This window comes from Amblyraja radiata, chromosome 6 (assembly GCF_010909765.2).
Source record: "Amblyraja radiata isolate CabotCenter1 chromosome 6, sAmbRad1.1.pri, whole genome shotgun sequence".
NCBI lineage: Eukaryota > Metazoa > Chordata > Chondrichthyes > Rajiformes > Rajidae > Amblyraja > Amblyraja radiata.
In genome coordinates this window covers 84459886-84482556 of record NC_045961.1, presented here as the reverse complement: position 1 = coordinate 84482556, position 22671 = coordinate 84459886, and the positions used below count along the sequence as shown (strand labels likewise).

The window sequence follows — 22671 nt, the reverse complement described above, 5'->3', positions numbered from 1 at the left end:
GATTTAGACCCACAGCGCAGAAACAGGCCCTTCGGCCCATCGAATCCATGCCAACAATTGATCACCCGCACACTAGTTATCCCTCCTTTGCAACCAAGGAGCAATTTACAGAAGCCAATTAATCTACAACCCTTCACGTCTTTGGAAAGTGGACGGAAAATGGAGCAAGGCTAAGATCTTGGTTTCAGCCGTACTTTCCTGCCTGTAATATTAAGGAAGCTCACTCTTATAACGGGGGTGTACATAAGTTGGGCGATCATAAGTCAGGGTTGGCCTGTAAGCGCTGAAAATCTGTCAGGGAACTGAGAAAAGAAAGCATCGCTTCTGTTCAGACAGATGCAGTCAGGAACCAGCACAGTAATTAAAAGTGTCTGGCAAATCCTCCTTTGCTCTGTAATTGTCTATATCAATTGCCAGAACCTGGACTGAAACTTCATTGTGGTACTGAGAGACTGCCCCACACTTGGGCATAATGTGGAGGATTTATCCTTCTAGGTAGAGTAAAAGAACCTCGATTTCCAATGTTCTGCATGTTTTTATATGTTTCTGGATTAATGATCTAGAGGCCTGGCAACGGAGGCAGGGAGGGAGGTCTTTGCAGTCTAATTACACTGCTGGGGCATTCAAATCCAATCGGTACTGATTGTGAATGATCAGCCGTGATCACATTGAATGGCAGTGCTGGCTCAAATGGCCAAATGGCTGAATGGCCTACTCTTGCACCTGTTGTCTATGTAGCTATGTAATGTAATCCAATTAGTTAATTAATTCAGCGGGCCATGCAGCATTTATTGAGGGAATTATAGGCGGTGTTTTAGGTCGGAACCTTTATTCAGACTGAAGTCTGTCCATTCCCTCCACAGAGGCAGGAGGATGAGGGATGCTCTTATAGATGTGTATAAAATGATGAGAGTATTAGATTGGGTAAATGCAATCTCTTGCCCAGAGTAGGGGAATCGGGGACATAGATTTAAGGTGAAGGGGAAAAGATTTTAAAGGAATTTGAGGGGTAACTTTTTCCACACAAAGGGCAATGGGTGTATGGAATGGGCTGCTCGAAGAGGTAGTTGAGGCAGAGACTCGCAACGTTTACGAAACAGTTAGACAGGCACATGGCTAGGACAAGTTTTGAGGGATATGGGGCAAAAGCAGGCAGGTGAGACTAGTGTAGCTGGAACATGTTGGTCGGCATGGGCATGTTTGTCCAAAGGGCCTATGTCTACGCTCTATGTGATGGTGCTCCAGCAATGCTGTTGGGGACAGATCTTTCAGGATTTAGACCCGTTGAAGATGAAGGAAATTGAGTCATACACTGCGGAAACAGGCTTTTTGTCCCAAACTCGTAAATGACGATCAAGATCCACTGTCCTAGCTATACCCACTTTCTTGTGTTTGGCCCATTACCTTCACCTTTTCTATCCATGTATCTGTCTAAATATCTTTTAAACATTGTAATTGCACCTGCCTCTACAGCTTCTTCCGGCTGCACATTTCATCTTCGCACCACACTATACATCAAAATCTTTCCCTTCAGGCCCCTTTTTAAATCTTCTCACCTAAAATCTATGTCCTCTAGTTTTAGACACGCCTGCCCTGGGAATAGGATTCTGACCATCCATCTTATCTTTGCTCCTCATGATTTTATGTACCTCCATAAGGTACATAAGTTCAGCCTCCTACACTGCAGGAAAAAAGGCTTGGCTGGCTTTTCCTCGTAACTCAAAGCCCCTCCACTTCAGGTGACATTCCTGTGAATTTTCTCTGCACTCTTTCCTGCTGAATAACATCCTTCCCATAGTTGGATGACCAGAACTGAACACAATACTCCAAATGTGGTCTAATCCACAACTGGTACAAAGGTTCAAAGGTTATTTTATTAGTCACATCCACCTAGGTGTAGTGAAATGCTTCTTGCCATGCAGCACATAAAGAAAGAATACAGACATAACAGTAATAAAGAAATTTAAACATAAAAACATCCCCCCACAATGGCTCCCACTGTGGGGGAAGGCACAATGTCCAGTCCCCATCCACAGTTCACCCATAGTCGGGCCTATTAAGGCCTCCGCAGTCGCCTCTACGGAGGTCCGATGTTCCAGGCCGTTCTCTCCGGGTGATGGTGCTCCGGCGTCGGGAGAATCCTCACAGCAGCTTGGGACACCTGGAACGGCCGCCTCCTTACTCGAGACCGCGGCTTCCGAAGCCAACAAGGCCGCGCCGGATGAAGCTCTACCACTGGCGATCTCAGCGAGAGATCCCAGGCTCCCGATGTTAAAATTCAGCGGCGCAGCTGGCCGCTCCACAGACCCGCAGCTCCGCGATGTTTCATCGGCGGTACCAGCTCACTGGAGTTCCAGCGCGGCGACCCGGGCAAGGCAACGCCCGCTCCTCAATAACGCTCCAGCGCTGTGCCACCGCCGCCGAAGCCGGGGTACTGGGCGGTCCCCTCAGGAAACGTCGCTCCAGGCCCGCTGGAAGGCCGAGAGGACGGGTCGAAATTGCAGCCTGGAGAAAAGCTGCCTCCAGAAAAGACCCCAGAAAGCAGTTCCCACCCCCCCACCCCCACCCCCACCCCCCACATAAAAAAGGCTGGAACTCCTAAAAACAAAACACTCAACTAATTAAAAATAAGAAAAAAGATGAAAAACAGACAGCTGCAGGCTGGGCAGCCATACCACACAGGACAGCGCCCCCTAGTAGAGTTGTAACATGATATTCCAAATCCTGTACTGAATGCCCCACTTGATGAAGACAAACATGCCAAACGTCACCTTCACCACCCTGCTTACCAGTATCACCACTTTAAGGAACCATGTACCTCCACTCCAACATCTGTCTGTTCTACAATACTTTCCTGGGACCTGCCATTTACTGTGTAATTCCTCCCCTGGTTTTGCTTGCCAAAAACAACAGATTTTATTTGTCATCCTTGGCCCACTTTCCCAGTTCATTTAGATCCTGTTGTAATCTTGGATGATTTTCTTTACTGTCAACACCAATTTTCGTGTTATCCGCAAACCTGCTAACTGTCTTAACAACACTGACAAACAACAATGGATCAAGCGCTGAACCTTATGGCACAGTCACTGGTCACAGGCCTCTAATCTGAGTAACACCCCTCAACTACCACCCTCTGCCTCCTTCCACCAAGACAACTTTGTATCCAATTAGTGATCTCGCCCTGGATCCCATGTGATCTAACCTTCCAAACTAGACCATTATCTGGGGCCTTGTCGAAGGGCTTGTTTAAAATCCATGTAGTTCAAAGTCAATGATTAATTCTGAGATGGAGGCCTCTAGACTGTGGTTAACACTATGTGCTTCTCTTTATGTGTAGTTAGTCTTGGGCCTTCTCTAAGAGTGGTTTGAAAGTTTAGTCACGGATTGTATTCGAGATGGCGATAAATCCATGTTTGGATATTAAGGGAATGAAGACATTTGTGGTGAGTGTAGGAAAGCGGTGCCAAGGTATGGCTAACGGGTATGGCCTTATTGAATTGTTGAGCAGACTTAAGAAGCCGAACAGCCTACTCGTGCTTCTATCTTATATTCTGTTAATCTTCTCGGCGGTAGAACTGGTGGGTTCGGGAGATGGAGCGAGTGAGGTCTGAGGTAGGTGATGGGAGCTTGCTTCCGCTGGATACACACAAAATGCTGGAATAACTCAGCGGGTCATGCAGCATCTCTGGAGAAAAGGAACAGATGACGTTTTGGGTCGGAACCCTTCTTCTGAATCTTCTTTCGCTGGAGTCCACCGTACATGGCAAAAGTAAGGAAATGTTCATTGGTGTGGCTCTGATGCTTACACTGGCATCAGGGAAATGGTTTGGCTGTCCGATAAAGAATAGTTGCTAAAGTGAAAGATCTAATTAGCGTTTGTGCCTGCAAAGCAGAGATTAGAAACAATAGTGACACAATCTTGGCGATCATCAATGTTGTTAACATTGTTCTGGATGGACCGGAGATGGGAAAAGAAAACTGAATGCTGGAAATCTGAGGCAACACCAGGAAATGCTGCCAACACTCAGTCAAGGTCCGTAGCAGTTGAAAGGACGATCTATACTTTTTTTGGTTTCTATTGTTGCCCCAGATATAGACAGAAGAATTTGCATTTATATAGCGCCCGTAATGCAAACCCAAAGCACTTTGCAGCAGCCTTATCAGAGAATTCCATAATCCTCAGATTTATCAGTGAGTCAGAAAGTTAAAGGTTCAAGTCTCACTCCAGCATCATGAGGGAAAAGGTCTAGGTCGGTTCTGCCTGTCTTCTCCTGCATTACCATTGTGATTAACCTTTTGGGCGAGATGTCAAACTGAAGTTCGAGAAAATCCCAAGACACTAGTTTGGTCAAAATCAAGGATATTTTCCCTGTATCTAGGGCCATGTTATTCCTCATTCTTTACTACCAAAACACACTGTTGTGGGACTAAGTCCAGGGTAATAACAGGATGAGTTGGACCCATTCGATCTTTTAAGCTTGCTCTACCAGTTAGTAAAGGTTGTGGCTGATTTGATCTTGATCTTAGCCTTTCCTTCCTGCCTGTTTCCTACAGCAGTGGCTGAGCATGTTTAGAGCTTCCTTTTAGAGGTACAGCATGGAAACAGGCCCTTCGCACCACCAAATCCGCACCGACAAGCCATCCTCGCACACATTAAGACCACCCTGCACACATCAGGGACAATTTTACTTTTATACCAAGCCAATTTACCTACAAACCTGTACGTCTTTGGAGTGTGGGAGGAAACCGAAGATCTTGGGGGTAAACCCACGCAGGTCACAGGGAGCACGTACAAAATCCGTACAGACAAGCACCTGTAGTCAGGAATGAACCCGGGTCTCTGGCGCTGTAAGGCAGCATCTCTACCGCAATGCCACCGTGCTGCCCATCTATGCTGGGAATCTGATTGCCGTGCATCCTTGTCAAACTTGTATCCCACAGTAAAGTTGTTATCCCTGTGCTACTTGGGTAAGCTTGCTGCTGGAATATTGACCGTGCACCTCCAACATGCCGACCATGGCCTTTTTACTTTGGCTGTAATTCCTGTACCTTGGGAGTAGAAATGAGACCAGACTACTAAAACCTCAGACAAAGAGGAGTGGAGGAGGGGCCATCTTGGGGAACGGCTGCTAACTAGCAGCCGTCCGTTTAAATCACTTTTTTTGAAGTTTTTAGTAAGTCCTGTGCTTCGTCCGTTGGAGAAATGGACTTTTTAATGTGGGTGGAAGGGGGTAATTATACTTCTAGGTCCCTACCTGGTCGCTGAGGCAGCTTTTCTCCGGGCTGCCCTGTCGACCCGTCCTCGTGGCCTACCAGCGGGCATGGAGCGCCGTTTCCTCGCGGGGACCGCCCAGCACCTCGGCTTCGGTGGCGGCACAGTGCTGGAGCGCTATCGTGGAGAGGAGCGGGCGATGCCTTGCCTGGGTCGCCACGCTGGATCGACGCGCTGGAGCTCCGGTGAGCTGTGACCGCCGAGATCAACAGCTGCGGAGCGGAGCGGGCGGCGCCGACTCTAACATCGGGAGCCTGGGAGCTCCAAACCGGCGCGGCCTTGTCGGCTTCGGAAGCCGCGGTCCCCAGCTAGGAAGCGGCCGTTCCAGGTGGCCCAGCCGCTGAGAGGACTCTCCCGACGCCGGGGCAACACCACCCGGCCAGAACGGCCAGGAACATCGGGCCTCCGTAGAGGCAATAGCGGTGGCCTCAATAGGCCTGACTTTGGATGAACTTGGGATGGGGACTGGACATTGTGCCTTCCCCCACAGTGGTAACCACTGTGGGGGGATGATTTTTTCCTGTGTGTAAGTTAATATGTTAGTCTGTGTCCAAGATGGCTGTTGGAAGGGAGAGTGGACGCTGGCGCGCTTTAGCTGCCGCTGCTCTCTCTTCACATTGTTTTTTGATTTTTCTGTCTTTGGAGCGATTTCTGTCTTTAATTTGTGTATTGGTGATGTCCTTATTATTTATTTTACTCTGACTATATGTTTTTTCTCTTCTGTTAATTTTCTGTAAGGTGTCCTTGAGACTTTGAAAGGCGCCCGAAAAAAATAAAATAAATTTTTTTATTATGTGTTTAGCATACGGGTGACTGCGTGCGCTGTCTGTATGGAGTTTGTACGTTATCCCCATGGCCTGCGTGTGTTTTCTCCGAGAACTTCGGTTTCCTCCCACACTCCAAAGACATACAGGTTTGCAGGTTAATTGGCTTGGTAAATGTAAAAAAAAAATTGTCCCTATTGGGTATAGGATAGTGTGAATGTGCGGGGATTGCTGGTCAGCGTGGGCCGCAAGGGTTTGTTTCCATGCTGTATCTCTAAACTAAAGAGGTGGGTTTTTTGGAATTAATTAAAAGAGTCGGGAGAGGTCAAGCCATTTGGGACATCAGGAGCAGGAGCCAACCATATGGCCATCAGGTCCACGGTTGGGTCAGATCATGGCAGCACCACTTTCCTGCCTGTTCTCCACGATCGTTGACTCCCTTGCACACCACAAACAATGCCGTGCCTCAGCCTCAAATATACTCGTTGACTTAGCCTCCACATCTTTGTGGGTAGAGGATCCCAAAGATCCATGGCTTTCCTAGAGAGGAACTTCACAAAGGGAATTTCAGAGCTCGGGGCAGAGTAAGGTATGGCCATCAGGATAAATGCTGAGCACATAACTCAATAGTTTCATCAATACTGCTGCTGAATATGCAGTACTGCTTGACCATCACCACTTCCTTGGAATAGAGTCAGACAGCACGGAAATACGCTCAGGGCGTAACTCGCTCACGCCGACCAAGATGCCACGTCTAAGCTAGTCCCATTTGCCCGCCTTTGTCCTCTATCCCTCTTAACCATTCCAATCCATGTATGTGTCCAAGTGTCTTTTAAATGAAGTTATCGCTTCAACTACCTCATCTGGCAGCACGTACCATATATCCAACACCCTCTGAGTGAAAACGTTTTATTTTTTATAAAGAAACTGTTGGTTTCTTAAAGGCACAAAGCAGTTTGTGCGTGTTTTCTTTGGGCCTCGGCTGTTATCACCCGGCTTAAAATGTAGGTTAGAGTTCGCAGTAGTTTTCAATTGTTATATTTTCAATGTCAGAAGATAGAAACAGTTGTGCTCCGAAGTGGGATGTTTCCATGACTCTCCCAGGAGTGAAGTATCGGGTTGCAGTAAAGCCACGTAACAGTGTGCCTGCAGAATACAGGGCAGTAAAGTGCTTGTTTTCAGCCGTGGGTTAAACAGCAGCTGTTCCCGGCGGAAAGCATTAAGGGTGAAGACTAAATGTGTTTCTGTTTCGAAAGCTGTAAATTATCTTCGAGGCTCCCCTGACCTCACCCTGACACACCATTCTTTCACCTTCATGTCATTCTGCATTGCTGGGGGCACTGCAGTTCCGTTCCGACAGCACTTTCCAAACCGGTAGCCTCTACCACCAAGGACAAGGGAGGCAGGTGCACGACCACCTGTGGGTTCCCCTCCAAGTGGCACACTGATCCTTTGCTGCTACATGTCCTACATCTTGACATTCTCGTCCCATTCGCAGCTCCACCAAAAGGACTACAGCAGTTCAGTGGCACCTTCCCACGGGCAAGCAGGAACGGGCAATACAAGTGTAACCCACAGCGATTCCCACTGCCAATAAAAAATAATGTTAAAATATAGGCTACATTCAGCAAGGAAATAAAATAATTGCCTTCATGCGATGTCTTTCATAAACTAAAAATCACAGTTTTCTGTAATATCAGTGTCGCGCGTTAAGCATGGTTAGTACTATAAATGAGTGGTCACAGCAGGCAAGATGTGCACAGGAAGATCCCACATACCGTGTGGTCCAATGGTTCTTTATTATCACATGTACTAAGGGTATATTGAAATACTTTTTTGCGTACAGATCAGCAAGACTATTACCATACATAAGCACAATCCCCTGGTTAGTACAGAATGTACAGAGCAGCCCACTGAGTCTATATGTAAGTTTCGTTATTTTGGCCACAAAGGCCTGTTGCAGTCATCACCTCCATTCCAGAAATGGTGGTGATTAATTGACTGAGGGCCAAGCACTTAATTTTGATAATTTAGGCTGGTGCAGCGGTGCAGCCTTACAGTACCAGAGACCCAAGTTCAATCCTGTCTACAGGTGCTGTCTGTACGAAGTTTGGCTGATGTTCTGGTGCTTGCACTATCATTTTATTTATTCATGTATGTATATATTTAGATAATGGTATTTGGACACATTGATCTGTTTTGTAGTAAATGCCTACTATGTTCTGTTGTGCTGAAGCAAAGCAAGAATTTCATTGTCCTATCAGGGACACATGACAATAAACTCACTTGAACACGAACTTGATAAGGTGGGTTTTCTCTGGGTGCTCCGGTTTCCTCCCACATTCTAAAGACGTGTGGGTTTGTAGGTTAATTGCTTCTATAAATTGTCCCTAGTGTGTAGAATAGAATTGGTGTACGGGTGGCTGCAGGTCGGTGTGGCCTCGGCGGGCCTGTTTCTACATTGTACCTCTCTGGCCAGATGACCAGTCCTTGCTCGAAATGCCAGCGTGGGATTTCTTGAGCGGTTGATCATGTAACATCCCTTCATGAAGGAAGTGCCATCAACAGCCCCACGCCCCTGGATGTGATGAGGTGGATTTTCTCCTCCACTCGCTGAATGCAATGTGACCTCGTGACCCACTGACTCAGCCTGGCCCTCTGAGTCACAGCTGGCATCAAGAAAGCATGAGCTCTTTCAGCTGCATGTCTGTGGTGTCACTTCCTCCCAAGTTCATTTCTGGGGTTGGCACTTGGAACCTGAAATATATAATCTTGCAATTTTACTGAACCACATATTACAGTATATCTTTATAACCACTGTTGGAATAACACGGCTTTCCAGAGCTGTGCTGCAAATCCACATGAAGGGAATCCTGTCGGTACAAGTGCCCACAAGCAGTTGACGCATTAAAGGCACACTGAATGAAGCATGGTTCTTTCTGAAACGTTCAGTTGGCAGTCAAAAACCGCGAAATGGAAATTGCAGTCCAGGAAGGCAATGCTTCAGATACTTCTGAAGAAAAGAAATTGCTGAACGTGATGGGGTCTTCTGGTCTACCTGGGTTAAAGAAAAAATTAAAGTTCGCAAAAAAGGTGGTGGGTGTACGGAAAGTGCTGCCGAAGGAAGTAGTTGAGGCAGGGACTATTGCAATGTTTAATAAACAATTGGACAGATACATGGCTAGGACAGGTTTGGAGGGATATGAGACAAAGGCAGGCAGGTGGGAATAGTGTAGATGGGGCTTGTTGGTCGGTGTAGGCCAGTTGGGCCAAAGGGCCTGTTTCCACGCTCAATGACTCAATTCGACCACCGACAAACTGATCCTGACTCCAGCCAGAGGTGTATGTGGAATAGAAACATAGAAAATTGGTGCAGAGTAGGCCATTCGGCCCTTCGAGCCAGCACCGCCATTCAATGTGACCATGGCTGATCATCCAGAATCAGAACCCTGTTCCTGCTTTCTCTCCATATTGCTTGATTCCGTTAGCCCTAAGAGCTATATCTAACTCTCTCTTGAAAACATCTAGTGAATTGGCCTCCACTGCCTTCTGTGGCAGAGAATTCCACAGATTCACAACTCTCTGGGTGTAAATGTTTTTCCTCATCTCAGTTGTAAATGACCTTAAACTGTGACCCCTGGTTCTGGACTCCCCCAACATCGGTAATATTTTTCCTGCCTGTAACCTATCAAATCCCTAAAGAATTTTATATGTTTCTATAAGATGCCCTCTCATCCTTCTAAATTCCAGTGAATATACGCCCGGTTGATCCATTCTTTCAACATATTTTAGTCCCGCCATCCCGGGAATTAACCTGGTGAACCTACACTACACTCCCTCAATAGCAAGAATGACCTTCCTCAAATCAGGAGACCATAACTACACACACTGCACACAATTTTACATGATCAGAAGTGAAGGTTTCTTATGCTTGCTGCTGAGCAGAACAGAAACCTCACGACAACTGCTGAGCTTCAACATGAACTGGATCAAGTGCTGAGGTAAACCAGCAGGCCCTCACGCCACCCGACCTCAAACGTTTGAGCAGAATTACATGGATAGAACATGTTTGGAGGGATATGGAGCAAACGCAGGCAGGTGGGACTAGTGTAGCTGGGACATTGGCCGGTGTGGGCAAGTTAGGCCGAAGGGCCTGTTTCCACACTGTATCAATCTATGACTCTAATTCATCGATCAGAACCTGATGCAGAAGGACACAAGGAACTACAGATGCTGGAATTTCATTCCTCACCTTATCAGACTCCTTTTTCTCATATTTGTCACTTGCACCACAAATCCTGGGAAGTAAAAGGTGGATCCAGGTAAAGAGGCAGTGGGCGAGGTCGGCAAAACTTTCTTCCCCCCCCCCCCCCCCTTTCGCTTTACCAAGATAGATACTTTGTTCTCACATTAACTGACCTACCCACCACCTCCACCCACACACCCCCCATCACCACCACATGCCCCTCTTGTTCTTGGCGCCCCCCCACACCGGGTTCCGCCATTGTTTATGGCAGCTTCCCCCACGCTGGGTCCCTTTGTTTCTTCCTGATGTGGCCCGTCCAGCTTGGCCCCCAAGGACTCGACCTACATCAACCTATCACTTCCCAGGCTCTGTCCTGCACTCGCCTCTCTTCAGCTTTCTTCCCCCTCCTACAATCAAGCCCTGACTACAAACGTTGCCTGTCCATTCCCTCCACTGATTGCTGCCTGACCCGCTGCGTTCCTCCAACCTAGAGTACGGGAATCTATGCCGAATGCTCAAATCTCTCTGCCTCATCAGCCTTTTAATAGTTCACTATTTCTGTTTTCTTGTATAATTCTCCATCGGTCATGATTTTGCTCACTCATCCGATCACAACTTTGTATCCTCCCACGCTTACTTTCTACTTTGTCAGCAGATCTGAACGTGTTGTATTGATCCTCTCATTGATTTTGAAGGTAAATAACTGAAGACCAGTCAATGAATGCTCCGTGAGACTTTCTAGCAGTAACAGTCTGCAGTTTTTTTTAAATTCTCAGCCTCTGCTTCAATGGTTAGCGAAGTCCTTCTCTCCAGTAATATTTAATCCCTGGTCCCATGAATTCTCACTGTTGCAGGCAGGTTCGTGACAAAGAATTACAAACACATATCACTGATGAAAATGCCATTGACTGTGCTGTCTCATCCAGTATCTGAACCTGTTCCCAGCTGCCTTGTCTTTTTCCTTCTTTGTGTTTTTAGTTTGCTGCAAAATAGTAAGATTAAACGAGAACTTACCAGTTTGAAGTTTGATCTGTATTTTATGAGGAGTTACGATGAGGGATTACGTGAAGAGCCCGCTCAGCACGCATGCGCGGCTTACTTCAAAGCAGCGGTGTGGAATCACAGATAGACACAGTTATTGAAATAAACATAGTAAAGAAAAGGAGACATCAGTTATCAGTTTGACCCATATTATTGAGGGTGGGAGCGGAGGGCACGTAATCCCTCATCGTAACTCCTCATAAAATACAGATCAAACTTCAAACTGGTAAGTTCTCGTTTAATCTTACTATTTTACTTCGGAGTCACGTGAGTGACTATGTGAAGACTTCAAAGCTCTGTGATTTCAAACCGTGTAACAGTTATTACTTCACTCACTGCCGAAGTCCTTGAGGGAGGAAGTGTGTTATCGTAATCAACCAATGAATCTGTTTGTAGAAAAACACAATGGTATTTTTTAACAATAACAACAAAGAAATTAAATTGCTCCCCTGGGCTTAAATTAAATATTTGCAGTATGTAAAAAAATTTCTGCAAATAAAGCAGGTTTTGCCAACGGCTTATTATAAAATTTCTGAACGGTCTTTCCCCCGACCATCCTGCTGTAGCTAGGATGTGGTCTATAGGCACGTCCATTCTTTTGGCCGTCGACGTGGATGCTGCCCTGGTGGAGTGTGATTTGTACATGTTAGTGTTTATCCCAGCAGCTTTTAGCACCTGCTTGAGCCATCTAGAAATGGTTTGGCTCGTTACCCGACCATAAGGTTTTTTATGACTGACCCACAAGGCTTTTCATCTCCCTCGAATATTTTTGGTTGTGTCTATGTAGGACAGTGGGTGAGTCATGGCACATAACTGTGGTTCTGGCGGGTAAGCCTGGAATTCCACGACTGGATTAGGTGTTCCTGGTCTGCTCTGTTTGATCAGTCCCTGGATAACGACAGAGATCTGGTCTGGAGCTGTGAGCATGCTGTCCAGTCGCAATAGGTGTAGTGACTGGACCCTCTGTGCAGATACAAGTGCCATCAACATGAGTGTTTTGAGCATAGATTGTTCCAGGTTGAGGGATCTGGCTGGTGGCCATCCCCTGAGGTATGTCAGGACCACACTGACATCCCATATATGGGTGTACCTTGGTCTAGGGGGTTAGAGTTGTAAATGCCCTTCATTAGTTTGACCACCAGCGGGTGGGACCCCATGGCCTGTTGTCCTGGAGCTGGTTTTAAATAGACAGACAGAGCACTTCTAGCTGTGTTGATGGCTCTGTAGCTGAGTCCTTCATCGTGGTGAAGGTTCGCCAGGAATTCCAGTACGTTGGTAACTGTATCTACCGCTGCTGCCTCAGGGTCTGGTTCCAAAACGACATACATAGGTACCTGGTGATTTTGCCTTGATGCAAATAAATCGATAACTGGCGTGCCATATTGCTTGATAACTTTTGCCAATGTTTTGGGGTTTAACATCCATTCGATGTTGTCATTAAATTTACATGACCTGGTGTCTGCCACTGTATTTAGCTTACCTGGCAGGTAAGTTGCTGATAGCCAAATATGTCTTTCGACACACCATTGCCAAATTGTGTTGACCAACTTGTCGCATGATACCGATTTTATGCCGCCCATATGGTTAATGTAGACCACCACCATAGTATTATCTATTTGTAACCGTACATGCAAGTGATGCATATTTGATGCTTATGCTTTTAAACCATAAAAGTCACCCAACATCTCTAGATAATTAATGCCCAGTGTAAGTGGTAATGATGACTCTGGGTTAGTCCATCTACCACCTGTGCTGGATATGGAGTTAGTTGCTCCCCAGCCTTGACCACTGGCAGCTGTTTGGATAACTAACGTAGGGTTAGTGATGATAATAGGGCTGAAAACTATGCCAAACGTTTTTTGCCCACCACTGTAGTTCTGATATTGCTTCAGTCGGTAACTTCATGACACGATCATAATGACCTGTATGTCGTTTTGGTGCCTGTACCTTTGCTCTTTGTAAGTTTTGACAGTGCAAAGGTCCGAATTGTGTAGCCGGAAATGCTGCTACCATTTCCCCAATTACTCTTGCTACTTGTCGAATAGTTGGTCGCTCGTTGACCATTAATTTGTTGCATGATTGTGCCAATTCAACTGTTTTGTCTCTTGGCAATGTTACAGTCATGTAGACTGAATTAATTGTGAAACCCAAGTAGTCCATGATTGTGGATGGCTTCAACTTAGATTTATCTGGATGTAAGACAATCCCAGGGTTTCGAACTGTTTGGTAGCTGATACAGCTAACATAGTCAATTCCATGGTCTTGCCTACTATTAAGATATCATCAAAATATGCCATGACAATATGTTTTTGTCTTCTTAGTATTGCCAGAGCTGGTTTTAGTATCTTGGTGAATAATCTTGGGCTGATGTGAATTCATTGGGTAACGCTTTAAACTGCCATAGCTGCCCCATCCAGGTAAATTTCAGGTATCTGCGATGATCCTTGTGAATGGTACTGAATAGTAAACATCTTTAAGATCAATGCTTGCCATGAAGTATCCTTTGGAAATTAGTTGTTTGGCAGTAACAACCGTTTCCATTTTGAAATGTATATACTTAACAAACATATTTAGTGAAGTTAAGTCAATGATGATGCGACATCCACCATCTTTTTTGGGTTTAGTGAATATATTTGATATGAATTCCATGGGTTCATGTTTTGTTTTCCCATGATACCCTTTGTAATTAGTCTCACCAGTTCAGCTTGTCCCTCTCGTTTCTTTAACGGAGAGGGAAAATACCCTCTGGGGTGAATGTTGAACTGGTGGCAATTTTTCTAGTATGAATTGTATTTTGTATCCACTAAAGCCATTGAGTATATACTGATCACTCGTGATAGACTCCCGTGCTTTAAACAGGTGTAATCTCCCCCCTGTTAGTATTAAGCCCCTATTTTCTATACGCTGGTAGGAACCAGACCCACCTACCTCCATGGTTATGGGTATTCTTCTGTTTCCTGCCGGTCCAACGAGCCTTGCACGTTGTCTGACGTGGCGGTGATGTTGGGGGGTGGCGCATTTTCCATGGGGTCCGCTCTGGGCCCTGGTCTAAAGAAGACTTCTGGTGATAGAATGCGGACCCCGAGCTTTCACCAGTCCCATATGTAGACGTCGACTGATGGACGTGATGGGGTGCTGCAGCTTAGGAATTATTGTTTTTGGTTTACTCGTCCCGGGGCCTGCCCTCATGAGACCGAAAGTTTTTTAAGGCCTCTTCCATATCCTTCATATGCTTTGTGAGGTTTTTGCCAAAGAGCAGTGGGTCTGGCTCAGTGGCTGGTGTTTTGCACAACCCCGCAAATTTAGGATTTTATGGCAGGTCTTATGATTTGTTTACGAAGGTTGTGGTCATCTCCGTATTTGTCCACAGAACGAGCAAACGATGTGATGGCTGACGTCAGGAGCCTGAGGATCCGCTGCAGTTTTAGCTCCTGGTTCCGAATATTTGCCCCAACGTGCCCCCAGTTTTGGCTGTTTACAGCCGGCACTTTAAGGGACTCACAGTTCTCTGGAGCTGTATACATTTCTAAGGCCTCATTGACCACCTCTCCTGTAGGGGCCTGTTGGAGAGGTGGTTAATGCTGGCCGCTGGTTTGGCCTATAACGGCCTCCTGCACGTGGGGCTGCCACGTAGCGGTCCACCACACCTAGCAGCTCTTCCTGTTCCTGCACCAAAGCTACCCTCGGGTAAGGAGGAAGCAATGGACAGTGCACAAGACACTGTGGAGGGAGTGCCTGAACTCCCCCTGCGAGAGCGCCCCTCACGAAGCGCGTCTCGCTGGAGCTCCTGCTCCAGGAGCCGCTCCATGCGGCTCAGGCGGCTGTCTCCCCTCCCCGTGTGCGGGTGGAGAGACGTCCCCGTCCGACAAGTCGGAAGCCACCGGCCGGACGCTTCTTCGGTAGCTTTACTTCCAGCCCGCTGCTCAGGCGCTAGCGGGCTGGGCTCGGCACGATGTCGGGGAATAGTGGAGCGCCGGGTAAGCGGTCCTACCACCTTGTTGCTGCCCCCCCCAGATGGAACGCTCCTCCGTGGAGTCGAGCGGGGGACAGGTTTGTCCAAGAGCCTTTCTTCTCTGCCTGAAATAAAGCAGAAGGCTCCCTGTGAAAGAAAACCCGACCTCAGAGCTTACCCGACGGTCCGTTCTTTCACCCTGTAGCGGGAGCGCCTGACTCCCGATGCGGCCGCTGTTGCACTGCTGAACGCAAAATGCCGCGCATGCGTGCTGAGCGGGCACTTCACGTAGTCACTCACGTGACTCCGAAGTAAAATATATGTTTTAATTTATCTTTAGTTTTGTATTTGTGGGTGGGGGGGGGGAAACTTTTCTTATCTTTTTCCGTGTAGTATCTCCATCTGCACTGCGGCCTAACATCGTGGAGTTGGGCCCTCTTGTTTGGGACTTCTAGAGCTCTAAAAACAGCGGAGCCTGCGAACTTTAACATCTTGGAGCGGGCAATCCCTTTGCCAGGGGTCAGCCTTTGGTGCTCCAACCTGCGGGAGCTGCGGACTTTAACATGGTGGAGGTCGCGGTCCCTGGTTTTCGACCGCCCCGATGTGGGAGCTCGATCGCTGGCTGCGGATGACATTAGACAATAGGTGCAGGAATAGGTCATTCAGCCCTTCGAGCCAGCACCGCCATTCAATGTGATCATGGCTGATCAGCCCAATCAGTACCCCGTTCCTGCCTTCTCCCCATATCCCCTGACTCCGCTATCTTTAAGAGCCCTATCGAGCTCTCTCTTGGAAGTATCCAGAGAGCCGGCCTCTGAGGCAGGGAATTCCACAGACTCACAACTCTCCGTGTGAAAAAATGTTCCCTCATCTCCGTTCTAAATGGCTTACCCCTTATTCTTAAACTGTGGACCCTGGTTTTGGACTCTTTAGTTTAGTGGAGACACTTTTAAGAAGCCAGATAACTTTTTAATAAAGTTTAGCAGGCATTTAACATTACCGGTCGGTTTACTTTTTTTTCTCAACGAGCTTTACCTTCGATTATCTTCGATTGCCTTTGATTACCTACAATAGCATTACGACCCACTACGACCTACCTCGACTAAACTTACGAGTAAAAAATGGCGACCTTTTTTGTACTTGCGGGCATGTTTCAGCATGTTGAAAAAAACACCGCGGCCTAGCTGAGGCCTCGAGTACACGGGGACTCCTCTCGAGCATGAAGGAGAGTTACAAAGACCTCATAGGACTTCGTGTCAACCATGCTGCGAGTATGAGTCGAGGGCAAACTCTTATAAACGCGCGAATTAGGTCGCCGCAGTGGGACAGGCCTTTAATTGCCATATCGAGCTGTGATGCATCTGGATAATAGCCCTGTCCCACGGTGCGAGTTCATTCTAAGAGCTCTCCCGAGTTTAAAAAAAACCAAACTCGTGGTAAGCACGGAGAATGAACGTAGCGGGTACGTCGGAGCTCGGCGACGTTTCTTAGCGCTAATGGCAGGTACTCGGGAAGGCTCGCTAATGGCAGGTAAGCACGGGAAGACTCGTGAAGATTTATCAACATAATTGAATTGAATTGAATTGAATCCTTTATTTGTCATTCAGACCTTTCGGTCTGAACGAAATGCTGTTGCCTGCAGCCATACATGTAATAATAACAACACACAATAAACACAAATTAACACCCACCACAGTGAGTTCACCAAACACCTCCTCACTGTGATGGAGGCAAAAGTCTTACCGAGGCGATACCCCACCGGGCGATGGTAAGTCAGTCCCGCGGTTCAAGCTCCGCGGCCCGGGGGTGGTCGAAGCTGCCGCCCTCCAGTCCAGCGGACGCAGCTGTTGCAACGGGTGCTCCAGAAAACAGGCATCAACCTGTGACCTGCGAGCTCCCGACATTGTCATCCACTGGACTGCGGCCGAGCCCCGGATCCAGGTCGCCGCCGCCAGAACGGCGCCTCAGCCACCGGAGCACCGTAATGAAAAATGTCCACGAGAGCCCCGAGTACCGACGAGTGGCCATTACCGTAATTCTCCGAGTTTGGATCAGGGCAAACTCGGGAGAACTCTTGGAATGAACTCGTACTGTGGGACAAGGGTTTCAGGATGCTTTCTACAGAAATTGGGAAGAGACATTTGAGACATGCCAAATTCCCGTAGCTATCTGAGGAAGTATAGACGTGGATGTGCTTTCTTGGCTGTACCGCAATGTGTTGGGACCATGTCAAATTGTTTGTGATATTTTCCCTGAGAACTTGAAGCTCTCGATCATCTCAACGCCATCATTGATGTAGACTGGGTCATGTTCTCTATTCCGCCTCCTGTAGTCGATGACTAGCTCCTTTGTTTTGCTGACATCGAGGGAGAGAATGTAAGTGGAGTCAGTCTCAGGCCTGAAGTTGGAGATTGTGAAGCATGAAGATTAAATGGCCATTGGGAGATGGTCATTAACAATAAAAGGAAGACAGTGTTTCCTTTTTAAATTTTCTGTAAACGGGTTGGGGTTTTCCAGTTAACGTATGCTGGGAATCTGCCTGGAGTATTCCTTCCAGATCGTGTGGCTTGGTTTGAAAAGTGTTGATGATATTTTAAAACTACTGGAACAAACTCCTTGTAGGTCATGACCTCATTGTGGGAACATTCTTTGTAGCTCTACAAATTCAACTGAGTTTTGAACGCACAGTCTTAGCGTATTGTTTCAGACTTTCAATCTGAAGAAGGGTTCCGATCCAAACCATCATCTGTTATTTTTCTCCTGAGATGCTGCCTGACCCGCTGAGTTACTCCAGCATTTTGTGTCTATCTCCAGAAAGATGGAGTATCATGTATCCAAAAGTGTTTCTATAGCAGTTGTTATGTGCATTATTAAACCCATTGTCTCTGGGATAAGAATAAGGGGTAAGCCATTTCGAACGGAGACGAGGAAACACTTTTTCTCACAGAGAGTGGTGATTCTGTGGAATTCTCTGCCTTCAGAGAGGCGGTGGAGGCCAGTTCTCTGGATGCTTTCAAGAGAGAGCTAGATAGGGCTCTTAAAAATAGCGGAGTCAGGGGATATGGGGAGAAGGCAGGAACGGGGTACTGATTGGGGATGATCAGCCATGATCACATTGAATGGCGGTGCTGGCTCGAAGGGCCGAATGGCCTACTCCTGCACCTATTGTCTATTGGTTAATTGCATTGAATACTTTGCGTTTTATAGTAGAAAGTTTGCAACCATGCAGATTCAGTACAACAGTGTAGTACAGGAACCATACTGTGCCCTTTCTGTGCCGAACACAATGCCAAGTTGAACTAATCTCTTCTGCCAGCACCTGATCCATACATCTCCATTCCCTGTATATCCATGTACCCGCCTAAAAGCTTCTTAAAAAGCCACTGTTCTTTCTCCCTTCACCACCACCTGTGTGTTCCTGGCCCCCAAAACACTTTGCGTTTAAAATAAAATCACGGCAAATCTCCTTTTCACTTTTCCTCTCTGCCTTTAAAGCTACGCCCTCTAGTCTTTGACATTTCCTCCATGGGGGGGAAAAGATTCTGACTTTACCCGATCTATGACTCTCATAATCATATATATTTCTATCGGGTCTCCCCTCCATATACGACTTTCCAGAGAACAACAATGTATGTTTGTCTAACCTTTAATCCAGGCAACATTCAACCTCTTCAGGACCCACTCACTCCAAAGCCTTCATATGTTTCATCTAATGGGGGGGGTCCAAAACTACCCACAATACTCCAAATGTGGACTTACCACTTAATTAACTTTTTTACCAGAATAAGTAATAAAGAAGAGTATAAAGAATAAATAATTTCCAATGAATAAGGGATGTGAAAATACCCGATTAAGTTTCTAAAACTCGTCATAGACGTCGTGAGGGAGAATTAGCTGTTTCTATATCTCATGCAACAAACCAAGGCAATTTCTCCAGCAATTTCCTGCTGATTCCGATCATAGAGTTCTCTACTTAAATGAGAGCCTTGCACACATTTGCCATCCAAACTCGCACTTGGTCACTTGCACCCTGACGCACAGTTTCTGCACATAGTGATGATCATCCTGGTCTAATGTAAACCCTGGAGACGCCGCATTCTTCGGGCTGCCACTGACAGGACGCGCTCGGTCACCGTGGGCCTCCCTTCCCTCTCACCTGCTGTTGTTTCCTGCTGTCGGCGCTGGCTTTGTCCGCTCCCCGCTCGACCACCACCGCTTCCTCCTCCCGTCGCTCTGGCAACTCGGCCACTTCCCCAAACTCCCTGCATCCTTCTCCTCCTCCTCCCAGGGAGTTGCCAACATAGTCCACCTTGGAAGCGGGTGAGAGGGGAGGGAGCCCCATGGTGACCGAGCGTGTCCTGTCGTTGGCAGTGGCCTAAAGAAATCTCTGTCCCCAGGGGCAACAGTGTGAACCCCAACAACAGCAGTGTCAATCAGTGAAGAAGGGCTGACTGGTGAAGACCAGTGGTATCGGCGCTTACTCTTAAGGTGAAGCGACACAGTGTTGGAGCAACTCAGCAGACTGAATCTGTCTGAAGAAGGGTCTCAATGTCACTTATCATTGTTCTCCAGTGATGCTACTTGACCTGTTGAGTTACTCCAGCACTTTGTGTTTCTTTTGTATTTTAACCAGCATCTGCAGTTCTTTGTTTCAACTACATAACGATAATACCTCAGATAGACACAAAATGCTGGAGTAACTCAGCGGGACAGGCAACATTTTTGGACAGAAGGAATGGGTGACGTTTTGGGTCGAGATCCTCCTTCATATCTTGATTATAAAGAATGATCGGTAATAACGGTGACCAACCCCCCCCCCCCCCCCCCCCCCCCCCCACCATGGTCCATTATATAACGAGGGTTACTTTGTATTTGTAGTCTATGGTGTCTTCAGAGATTAGCATTTTCTGGCTCCGATGCGTCTGGCGCCTTGCACCTGATTCGATACTCTCTAATGTTCAACCTCGAGGTCAATCTCTATTGTAGTCCAGTTTCTTCTCCTTGCATTTGTCACTATGAATTACTCCGAACAGCTGTCTTCTATTTCTTCCATGCCCTGTCGCTCCAGATTTGTGTTGCTTTAAATCAATCCACTATCCCTGTGACCTCTACCCTTGTAAGATTGCAAGGTGTCGTCATGCTAATGTGTGATGTGGAGAACACATAAACCAACCAGCAGGGTGTCTGTGATTCTGTGGCCCATTACTACATCAGACAAAATCAGATCGAATGACAGTGGAGTCCTAGATAAGATGGCTACAACACAAGCATGCAAATATATTGGAAAGTGAGCACAAATGCAATAAATGAGAGCACTGGAGAAAGTGTAAAGATTATTCCCAAGAGTCCTTTAAAAAAGATCCTGGGCCAGAATTTCTCTTATTCCTTCAGGGAGAAGATACAGGAGCTTGAAAGCCAGGATGTCCAGAATTAAGATCAGCATCTTCCCCGCTGTTATTGGACACCTGAACCAATCCTCTAATTCACTCTACCTTCCCTGAAGAGCTACCACACACTTTACCTCATTTGATTATTCGTTTATTTGCTTTGATGATCTTTGGCACTAATTTTGCTCTGGAATCTTGGACCATTCTGCTGTTTTTCACCCTTAGTTGTATTTATCCTAACTGCAGGTATATAATATTTAATTGCACTCTGGTGTCTATGACAATAAACTAACCTGAATCTCAACAAGCTATGTATGTATTTTCTGAATTTAATTTGAAAGTACTAAAATACTATGTGAAAAAGTTAGAGTAGAGAAAAAGTTATGATGTCCAGTTCCTGTAAAGCATTAATCTTCCTTGTCATTTATATCGGTTGTTAAATGCTTGAATCTGGCTTCTTTCTGCTGCCTTTTGATTGAGCTATGTATTGCTTTCAGTAAACAAGAAGAAAATCCTTGTACGATGCATCATCTGTCTGAGACTTTAACTCTGCCTGCCTTTCCACAGACACTGTGCAATGCTAACATTGTCTTTATTTCGGATTTGCCGGGTTTTTTTGCGTTAGTTCTGGAGATTTTGAACGTGATATTGCGTTACATTGAAAATTGCTTTCTTTTGGTATCTTATCAGATCAAGATCTTGAAACGCCACGGGCGAACACTGTGCTCCACGGTGCCAGAGAATGCAAGGAGGGAAGCTCAAAGCTTGCTCGTCACAGAAGTAAGTCCCTCGGAGAACAGCGATTAGCAATAATAACCACAGATTCAGCCTTAGCGCTTCATTGACTTGTGGCTATAAATGGCTTGACTCACTCACTGCTGTGAGGCATAGTATTTATCATTGTACCGCTGCTGACAAATTCATTTCACTTGCACTTTATGTGCAATGTGACGAATAAAACTGATTGTATTGTATTGTATTTGTTCCACTTGGCACGCAATCCAGAGGAGGAAGGTAAACTCAACTAAGTCGCCTGACAAGTGTTGTATTTCTGTGAGTGTAGATGATTAAGGTTGATCTGGTTGAGGAGTTCATGGTGTCCAAAGGAATGAACAAGGAATGGACAAGGCTTCTGTTGGGGGATGGGGAGGGAAACTGTCTCTGTTGGGGGATGGGGAGGGAAATGTCCAGAATTTAGGGATACATATAACATTGAGCAGTCCAGAACGGGAAGAAGGGTCTCGACCCAAAACGTCATCCATTCCTTCTATCCAGAGATGCTGCCTGTCCCGCTGAGTTATGCCAGCATTTTGTGTATATATCTTCTATGTAAACCAGCATCTGCTGTGCCTTCCTACACAGGAACTGGCCCTGCAGCTGAACATGATACCAATGTAAACTAATCCCACTTGTCTGCACATGCTCTTGTATTCCTCCATTCCCTGCCTGTTCACGTGAATGTCCAACTGCCATTTAAGCCTCTAGTGTTTGATATCACCACCCTGGGGGGAAAAAGACAGACTATATACACTGCCTGGCCCTCATGTAATTTAATGTACTTCTATCAGGTCACCCCCTCCTCCTCTGATGTTCAGAGAAAATAATCCAAGTTTGTCCAAACTTTCCTAATGGCCAATAATGCTCTCTAGACCAGGCAACATCCTGCAACTTCTCCAAAAGCTTCATATTATTTCTGTGGAGTGGTGACCAGAAATACACACAATACCCAAAGTGTAGTCTCACCAAAGCTTTATACAGCTGCAGTGTAACTTCCCTACTCTGATACTCAATTTTCTAACTGATACAGGCAAGCATGCCATCTGCCTCCTCTGGCACCCTGTACATTTGTTTTGTCACTTTCAGGGATCAATGGACTTGCATTCCAAGACCATCAAATTCAAGCCTTGATCATTCAAGAGTGGTGTCAGGAACCTGTTGCTCACATAGTACGCCAGGAATTTGGACCACTCTCCCCCAAAAGGCTTGGGCAATGAATTGGAAATTTGAAA

General features: G+C 46.5%; 1 protein-coding gene across 13 annotated transcripts in view; it reads left to right on the top strand.

The window, feature by feature from the left end:
• dock9 (dedicator of cytokinesis 9) overlaps nucleotides 1-22671 on the top strand; it is a 317738-nt gene that overhangs the window by 115756 nt on the left and 179311 nt on the right. For all 13 annotated transcript variants that reach the window (XM_033023076.1, XM_033023077.1, XM_033023074.1 and 10 more), the window contains exon 3: nucleotides 21353-21442. In XM_033023076.1, coding sequence (XP_032878967.1) covers nucleotides 21353-21442 — 90 coding nt within the window. The remainder of the gene's footprint in view (nucleotides 1-21352; nucleotides 21443-22671) is intronic.